The sequence below is a fragment of the Vespa velutina genome, chromosome 7 (assembly GCF_912470025.1).
Source record: "Vespa velutina chromosome 7, iVesVel2.1, whole genome shotgun sequence".
In the NCBI taxonomy this organism is placed as follows: Eukaryota; Metazoa; Arthropoda; class Insecta; order Hymenoptera; family Vespidae; genus Vespa; species Vespa velutina.
Window position 1 is genome coordinate 8,334,162 of NC_062194.1, and position 10,000 is coordinate 8,344,161.

The 10,000-nt window shown below is 31.3% G+C and overlaps 1 protein-coding gene across 4 annotated transcripts in view; it reads left to right on the plus strand.

The window, feature by feature from the left end:
• LOC124950679 (AT-rich interactive domain-containing protein 5B-like) overlaps positions 1-10,000 on the plus strand; it is a 132,045-nt gene that overhangs the window by 109,308 nt on the left and 12,737 nt on the right. For 3 of the 4 annotated variants that reach the window (XM_047497739.1, XM_047497738.1, XM_047497736.1), the window contains exon 3: positions 7,319-7,805. In XM_047497739.1, the coding sequence (XP_047353695.1) occupies positions 7,319-7,805 (487 nt within the window). Of the gene's footprint in view, positions 1-6,115; positions 6,314-7,318; positions 7,806-10,000 lie in introns of those variants that run through there. The other variant, XM_047497737.1, reaches the window with a different exon arrangement.

Below are 10,000 nucleotides of genomic sequence, written 5' to 3' on the forward strand. Positions count from 1 at the left end.
ATCCTTTTTTGTTTTCGTTTTCTTCCGTTCTTTCTTCCTTTTTCTTTTTTTCTTTTATTCTTTTCCTTTTTTTCTCCCTTTTTTCTTTCTTTTTGTTGACGAGCACACGTCCTTCGAGCACGTCTTTATCGTTGTCGAAAAATACGCGAAATCAGCGTGTGAAATATATTTCGGAACTTTCGGGTCACCCTATATTTCCTGAAAACGTACCCCATTGCCCCGTCCACCGACTCCTAGTGCTCCAGGGTTTAATCTAACAATGATTTATACTCCTCCAGTGGCTCTCAGTTTCCTCAAATTTTTAATCGATTCATCTCATATTCGTTCGAAAATTCATTTGTTTCTTTTTCTTCTCTTTTCTTTTCTTTTTTCTTTCCTTTTTTATTTACTCTTTCCCTCTTCACGTCGTATCATTCAGACTTATTTCTTTTTCTTTTTCTTTTTCTTTTTCTTACACGAATTTTTGGGAATTATACATACATATATATATATGTATATATATAATTTTTTAATTATGATTATTATAATTTGCGCCTTTAATGATAATTTAATAAAATTAGATCTGATCATATACACAGAAACGTTGAATAATTTTTATATCCTTTGTAAAATCAGCATGAAAAATGAAGATAAATTGTCTTTTACATCGGGCAACATACACTTCCTCGATGTTTATTTTGATTTTCTTCGAAATGGTACCTTATGTATGTATATATGTATGCATGCATTCATTCATGCATGCATGAATGCATGTATGCATGTATGCATGTATATATGTATGTATGTATGTATGTATGTATGTATGTATGTATGTATGTATGTATGTATGTATGTATGGATGTATGGACGTGTATGTCGTCGTAGAGAGTTTGTTCGAACGAATAAAACGTACGATAAATCTTTCGGGTTAGTTTGAGAACCGCTGCCCCGACATCGGCTACATATATTCTACTGCTCGACTGTACACTTCGTATGAATGTATTATGTACGCTCGACGAATATGTCAACTGCAGTATCACGAATTTATACGATCTCTTCCAATATTTTTTATTATTTTGCATTACTCTTCGGTGCTGACTGAAATAATTTAATAAAAATCTATCTAGCATTAAGCTCGCTTTTGTCAGAGTTATATCTGAAAGGAACATGAAAATGATAATAATTACTTTTAATATCAGAGAAGGGGAAAGCGATAGGGGTTGAGATAGAAGAAGGGGAAAGAGGAAGAGAAGGAGGAGTAGGAGTAGGAGGAGGTAGACCAAAACTGAGTTTTCCGTTTCGATTACGCTTGACTATAAATCAATAAAACAATGACTGCGGCTCGGACATTTCAACCTATTGCGAATTCTTTTTCAATAGTTTTTACAAATTTATTTCGCTCTTTTTTCTTTTTATTTCTTTATTTTGTTTTATAAATGTACATTCGTCGAATTGTCCGATAAAAAGTGTTTATGAATAAATAATAATAATAACAATAATAATAATAATAATAATAATAATAATAATAATAATAATAATAATAATAATAATAATAATAATAATAATATATTAAATAAAAAATTAATCGGTCAGTTTATTTTTATCCTGTTTCAGTAAAATTTCGTTGATCGTGCTTTTTTTTCTTTTTCCTTTTTCCTCTTTTTGTTAATTCGATCTTAAAATCAATCGATTTAAATACATCAATTTTTACATCTGATCGTTTAATTCTACGATCAATAAATTTTATTTATTATTTATCATTTCACGTGTTATGTGATCGACAGGGTACGAATAATTACTACGAGTGTTAAAAAAAAATCAATGTACTTCTTAACGATCACTAATGAATACACTTCTTTGTTCGGTACTTTTCGACCTTAGTAGTAGTAACGAGATATCCGATTGGGAATATGGCTTTATGATGTATAGATTTGTCCTGATTTTCGTCCTCCGAATACACTCTAACTCTCTTGTCATTTTAAATCATACAGAAAATAGTAATGAACAGTTTTTCCTCCCCAGGTGCACCTGTCCAATTCATATTGAATTTTCAAAGATTTACGAAACGAAATCTTTTTCAAAGATCTATTAGATAAATAAATATAGAGATAAAGAGAATAGAAGAGAAATCTTTTCAATATAAGTTAATAAAATTCTCTTGAAAAGTTCCCTGATGGAAAAAGCGATTGTATGTGTACTGTATATATATATATATATATATATATATATATATATATATATATATATATGTATATATATATATATATGTATATGTATATGTAGGTGTCTGCCAAGAGAAAGAGAGAGAGAGAGAGAGAGAGAGAGAGAGAGAGAGAGAGAGAGAGAGAGAGAGAGAGAGAGAGAGAGAGAGAGTAAGTGAGGAGGGAAAGAGAGAGTGGGCGAGGAGGGAGAAACAGCGTGGAATTAAATTTTCACGGTAGAAACTTTCGCGGTCGTCGTAGCTATTTCCCGAGTATACTCTTCGGGCAACGCGAATCTTTCGAGTATCCCTCTGCTTTATTAAAACGTATCTCCCTCTCTCTTTCTCTCCCTCCCTCTTTCTCTCTCTCTCTGTCTTTCTCTCTCTCTCTCTCTCTCTCTCTCTCGCAAATGACGCTACTGAACAATTGAGCACGATCTACGCGAACCGGACGCTTGTTATATTTGCGATAAAAATATTTTCCAATTAAATACAAAATATCTAAAAAAAGAAAAGTAAAAAGTAAAAAAAATAGCAAAAATATTGGGGTGTCGACCTGCCCGAAAAGGTAAATGAATTAAATTCGGGTACCTCTTTTTTCCCGTCTTTTTTTGTTCTTTTTTTGTTCTTTTTTTGTACATTTTTATTATTTTCATTTTTTTTTTTATTTCAGATTGATGTAGTAACCGTAAGCGCTTTTAAATTGTAGATTTTAATCCAATTATTAAATCGGGTCGTATATGAAAAGTTAGTTCGCAGGGAGAAACAAAAAAGAAACAAAAAGAAGAAAGAAAATTGTTCCCCCGGAATATTAATTAATTCGCGAACGTATTTTAAATAAATCGAAATATATATTTTTGTTTTTATTTTATATATTTGTATTATTTCATTTTATTTTATATTATTCCATTCCATTTTCTTATTTGTCTTCGACAAATTAAAATTTATCGGTTATGGGATTAAAAGAAGGGGGAAAAAAAAGAAAAGACAAAAGAAAAAAATCAAACAGAAATAGGAAAGAAAACAAAAAAAAGAAAAATGAAAAAGAATATCCTTTCAAAAATTCTGTGGTTCACGTGGTTCCCAAATTGGATGTGCATGCACGCGTATATACATACGTGTGCATCTATCCATGTATATATATATATACATACATACATACGTAGATACATGCATAAATACATACAAACATACATACATACATATATAAATACGTATATATATATATATATACAAACATTTATACATACAAACGTACATAAAAACATACATACATAAATATATATATACATATGTACATACATACATACATATATATGCATATACATATACATACATACATACATACATCATACATACATACATACATACATACATACATACATACATACATACATACATACATACATACATACATACATACATACATACATATATACAAAACGTATTGATATTTGAACGTTCTCGTTGGTATCAGTGAAATTGATAGGTTATCGGTGTGTTTAGGGATCGCGCGAATCGCCATAGCAACGTCTGAATACATTTCCACTTTGATTCGACGGCGTGTGAGAGAGCGAACCATTGAGAGATGGAGTAGGAGGATGAGGAGGAGGGTTGCAGGGAGGGGTAGGACTAGTAGGAGGAGGGTTGGTGCTGAGTACATCTAGGAGCGGTTGGCGATGATGGTGGTAGTGGTGATGGTGATAGTGGCGTTGGTGGTGTTGGTGGCGTTGGCGGCGGTGGTGGTTGATGGTGGCGATGTTGGTGGTGAATGAGGGGTAGGAGAGAGTCACATACCGACGTTAACGTCGACGGTGCCCGAGTACATCGGTTTATTTCTATCAACACGTGGCACAGTGCTCTACCGCTTTATCGTAACATCGACGAACTGCATTTCCCTTCTCCTTTACTTCAAATCTCCTCTCGAGGAGTCCTCTCAGGGTACTCCTCCTCATCATACATACACACACGTACACGCGCGCGCACGTACATGCACGCACACACGCACGCAGAAAGGTGGCGGGCGCGTCAAGAGAAAGTTTAAAAGTTTTAAATGACGTGCCTGCGAATCTCGTCTTATTCTCCCTTCTCTTTCCTCGTTTGAATATGGAAAGCAATGTAATTTGACGGTTATTTCTTCGGTTATTCAAAAAAGAAAAGAAAAAAGAAAAGGAAGGAAGAAAGAAAGAAAGAAAGAAAGAAAAAAAAGGGACGAATAGAAAAAGGCGCATCCTCGTAAGCCATTTTCTTTTTTTTTTTTTTTTTTTACTTTTTTACTTTTTCATTTTATTCATAAAAATTTATTTAAAGATCGGTTGAACGGAGGAGATGAAAGCGAAGAATAGAATTTAAAAAAAAAAAGCCAAAAAAAGAAAACAAAAAAAAGATAGAGAAAATTCGAACAAACAAACAAACAAACAAATGAACAAACGAACGAACGAACGAACGAACGACCGAACGAGCGAACGAACGAATAAAAAAAATAAGAAAAAAAAAGAAGGAAGCCAAGGAATAGAGATGGAAGATAAAATATAAAAAGGGAAGGTACCGTGAAGATACTGTTTCATTTGATACGATAAATAAATCCGCACGAGGAATGGTCGTTCATATATTCGCGATAATAAAATAACGAGAAAGAAAGTTCACAGTTTGGCTTGAGTGTGCTGCCACAGTGTGAGGAGAAAAGGATTTATAGACGGTAATAATTGACGGTAACATCGTGAACGAGAGCATAACACAACACACAAGACAGGGATAGAGAACGGAGAGAAAGAGAGAGAACGAATACCTCTCTCTCTGTCTCTTTCCCCCACCCTTTCTCTCTGTATATTTTGCTTATGTGTTGTGTTGCATTTGTGTCGTGTACGATATATATATGAACTAACATATGTACACATGTATGCATGTTATGTATATATATATATGTGTGTATGTATATATATATATATGTTTGCGCGCGAGAGCTTGTTGAAGAGGGGTGGAGATCTACGGAAAATGACGGTGCTGCGTCGAGTGCACTCGCGTTCGCGTGAACCGTACGATATACATATGCATGCAGCATCGAGGAGTGGCTTGACTTCTCTATTAAAGAAGGCCTCCTGGCTCATCGGTTTCGTCATACACACAAAGGAGCAACGACCTCTTTCTCTCTTTCTCACTCGCACTGTCTGTCTGTCTGTCTCTCTCTCTCCCTCTCTCTTTCTCTCTCTCTCTCTCTCTCCTGATACGAGACGCCATACTTTTTTTTTTCTTTCCCTCTTTCTTTCTTTATTTTTCTTTGCGTTCTCTTCTTCTTCTATTTTTTCTTTTTCTTTTTTTCCCCCTTCGTTGTAACAAAATTTGTTATATTTTGAACTGAAACGTTGCCTAGAGGAGCGGGGGAAGGAATTAAAAAAAGGAAAAAGGAGAAAAATTTTAAACGATCAAAAATAAAGAAAAAAAAAAAAAAAAAAAAATAATAAAAAAGAAGTGATAAGAGGATTATCGAAAGCCTTTTTTTTTTTTTTTTTTTTTATATATATATATATATATAACCTTTTTTTTAATTTTATTTTGTTTTCTTTTCTTTTCTTCCTTTTTTTTATTCACTTTTTTTTATCGTCATCCTTCTACTTTTTAAAGTATATATTTACGCTTACTCCGAATATTCCATCCCACCCGTTCCACCATCACCAACACCATCATCCCCCGTCATTTTCCATGTTCCTTTTTACAAAGTTTGTATGTTTTTAGATTCACTCGAGCGTGCGAGGAAAAGAGAGAAAGGAAGAGAGAGAGAGAGAAAGAGAGAGAGAGAGAGAGAGAGAGAGAGGGAGAGAGGAGGAGATAGAGAGAGAGAGGAAGAGAGATAAGTTGTCAGAGAGAGACGAAGTAGAAAGAGAGGGAAATATATGAGTGGCGTGGAGGTTTGGCGGAGGAATGGGGAGAGGGTGGTAGAGGAGTGGGAGCAGGTAGAATAGCGAACAGAAAGAATACATTGGGAGGGGAACGCTTATCGGTGATGTAGTAGTTATGTAGGTGTCTATGTGTTAGAGGGACGAGGCTTGGATGAGTACGAAGCTAAAAGATGAAAGTATAACCCAGGCAACAGTGGCTCCCAAATTGTTAGCGATGTATTATACATCACTGGTATATGTATGGATATAAAACCATTCGTTTCTCTTCGTGGTCTTTTTTATAGAAGGAATTTTTATCGGGATAAAAACATCTCGGCCATTTTGAAATAAATTCATCTCGACTGTTATTCGACGATAGTCATCATTTTATTATTAAAAAACGAAGGCATACCAATTCATTATTTTTCTTTTATTTCTTTTCATTTATCTTATTTCTTTTTGTTCTGTTTTTTTTTCCCCTTTCTTTTTTCCTTTTGTTCTTTTTTTTTCTTCCGAGAATTTTATTTCAGAAAATTATGTCGGCTGTTTTTCTTTTCTTTTCTTATTTTTTCTTTTTTTCTTTTTTCTTTTCTTTTCTTTTCTTTTTCTTTTTCTTATTCATTATCGCGGTTATTTCGAGTATGAGTGGTAGTTAGGAAAACGGAAGTAGGTTCTTTATTTATCCGTTCGCATCGGGAATGAGAAGAAATTTAATGTATTTGACGAACATAAAGATAAGCCTTGTAATTACGACGTCGCTATGAGGCATCCGTCGAGGCAATTAAATTATTCTCCAAAGCGGAATGGATAACGATCCGTTAGAGAACTATAATAATATAAAAGTTATATTAATAACTATGTATCTAACAATAATAAACACTGATCATTATCGGCGCTACCGGTACAATTTCGTGTAATTTCTTCGAGCTTGGAATAGATATGTCGGTAATTTCGTTATCGAATTTTGAATAAACGATAAAATGAGTGATCGACTAAAATGTCGATAAGGAAGAGACATGTATTATTGATATTTATTTCATCTAACTTATCTGATTTTTATCCCCGTCGATAAAATATTTCTTTAAAACGTGATCTTATCTACCGTACGATCAAATCGATTATCATACAATGATAGTATCACTTACGTGATAAATCGCAAAGATAAAAAATATTCGTATAACATCAAAATTATATTTTAATATATATATATATATATGTATGTATTAAAATGAAAATATAATACATCATTTTTTTTTTTTTACAGGACGAGGTGTTGACGATATCTGAAAAAGTTGTCGTTCGTGTTCACGACTTGGTTACCTGGTTATCACCTACGTTGGAATGGTCGTGGGGACGTGAAATTTTTTACCCGAGTTCACCAACACCAACATCCTCTCCTGAGAGTAGTCCACCGAGATACGAAATTCCTCAACCCCAGGTTTTGACCGATCCTGGAATCGATTTTTCTGACGTTGACAAACAACAAAAGGAATACGAGAGCAATATAAGTTCTTCGAAAAAATCTGATTGCGACGGTCAAACCAAAGTGGTTGTACTTTCGTATCCGAGGTATTGTAGATATCGAGCACTTTTACGAAGATTGGAAGGTGCGGAACCTTCCTGGCTTTGTTCTTCGGTAGCTGCTGCACTCGGTGGATTCACTGCTACACCTGGAACGCGCGTACTTTTCTGCAGAGATACCTTCGATTATCCTGATTTGGAGACCCATGAACTACTTTGCAATCATTTAGGTAAAGTTTCATTTCCTACGTTTATAAACTATATAAATTTACAATAAATTTATTAACGATATATATATATATATATATATATATATATTAAAATAATAATATATATAATAATTTATATAAGCCGTCTACTTCGAAAGTGACCTAAGTCCATTTATATTTAGATTTATTTTTTGTTTATATTTATATATTTTTTATATTTAATTTTTATTTTTGTCTATTTATTTATTTATTTTTTTTTTGGACTTAGGCCACTTTCAAAATAAACAGCTCATATAAAATATATGTAATATATATTAACGATATATTTATATATGTATATATAATTATATATATATGTATATACATTTTATGTATACACATATATACATGTGTGTGTGTGTGTGTGTGTGTGTGTGTGTGTGCGCGCGCGCGCGCGCGTGTGTGTACATATAGGTTCATAAATTTTGTCGAGAGAATATTAATTAGCATCGTTTTAATTTAGATAACTTTCTATTTCGATGATTGCTATGTCAAATGATATTTCGTAACGATTTAATTGAATATATTGTATCAAAAATGATATGACAAATTGTAATAATGCACGTTAATGTTCTTATACCATTTTAAATACTATTTTTTGATATTAGTATAAAGTAAGTAAAAAATGAGAGAGAGAGAGAGAGAGAGAGAGAGAGAGAGAGAAAGACAGAGAGAGATTGCATTGTTATAACTTGAAGACGACTAAGAAGTAAATCGTAACCTCTTCTTATGCTTGTCATTTTTGTATATTTTTGTTACAACTATTACGAAATGTTCTTAACGTTAATTTGGAATAATTGGTGATTTCACATTGTTTGTAGATATGATATAAATTAAATGTAAACAATGAATAAATGCAAATAAATCGTTCAATTTTTATTTTTATGTAAAATTTATTTTGTAAAATAAATTTTACATAAAAATTAATGATACGTTAATTTAATTAAATTTCGTATAAATGTGAATTAATTTTTGAAAAATAATGATAGAACGAGACAGTTATTTGCATATATATATATACATGTATAAATGAATTCTTTAACATTATTTATTTTCCTCTTTACTCACAAATATTTTTTTGTTATCACGACATGAAATATTTACATACTACGTATCATTTCAATATAGTACAATTATTTTTTTTTTCGATATTTTTCCTTATAAATAGGTTAGTTAATTTTATAACCTATAAGAAAAAGGTGATCTTAACAAATTTTGAAAAAAAAAAAAAAAGAGTAATTGATTTTTCAAATTACATTTTTTGGCTCAATACTAAAAACATTTGGTTCGTCCTGTATATTTTTGGTTTCATGATTAGATCTATATTTATATATATATATATATATATATATATATATATATATATATATATATTTCTAATTTCGTGATTCTAACCCAGTTCTTAGAATTTCGAATGATCTATTTATGTTGTCTATAATCATAGTGCTATAATTTATGTTACACGTTGAAATTTATATATGTGTAACGACAGAAATAAATGAAAAGCATTACGAATAATCGTATGATTAATATGTGTATATATATAATATATAATATATATATATATGTATATATATACATACCGTATATATATATATATATGTATATATATATTATATGTTATATATATACACATATTAATCATACTAAAAATATACAGGATGAACCAAAATTTCATATAAATATATATATCTTTTTTTTTGAATATAAAAAGAAATTATGAAATAAAAAATATTTGTTATTATTATCATCATCATCATCATACGATATGATTATTTCTGATTGTTAATATTTTTTTCTGTTAGAACTTAATTTCAAATCATTGCACGAAATAATTCTATTGGATTTTATTCGATAATAAGACAATAAGATTCGTTGATTATTTTGACCAATGAAAAGTAAGTAACCGAGACTGTTGTCGAATGTTTACTACGGATATTAAGTTGATGACAGTAGACTTTAAGACGTGTAACAGTCTGGACGTTTGTTCTTTTATAATGAATGAAAAAAATAAGGAGAAAGAATTATTATTAATTTGAAAACTCTCACGTCCTCATTCTCTCATCAATAGTTTTGTTTTATTATTATCTATTGTAAAGGGAATTGAGAAATATATATATATATATATATATATATATATATATATATATATATATATATTAATCATCAAAGAGATA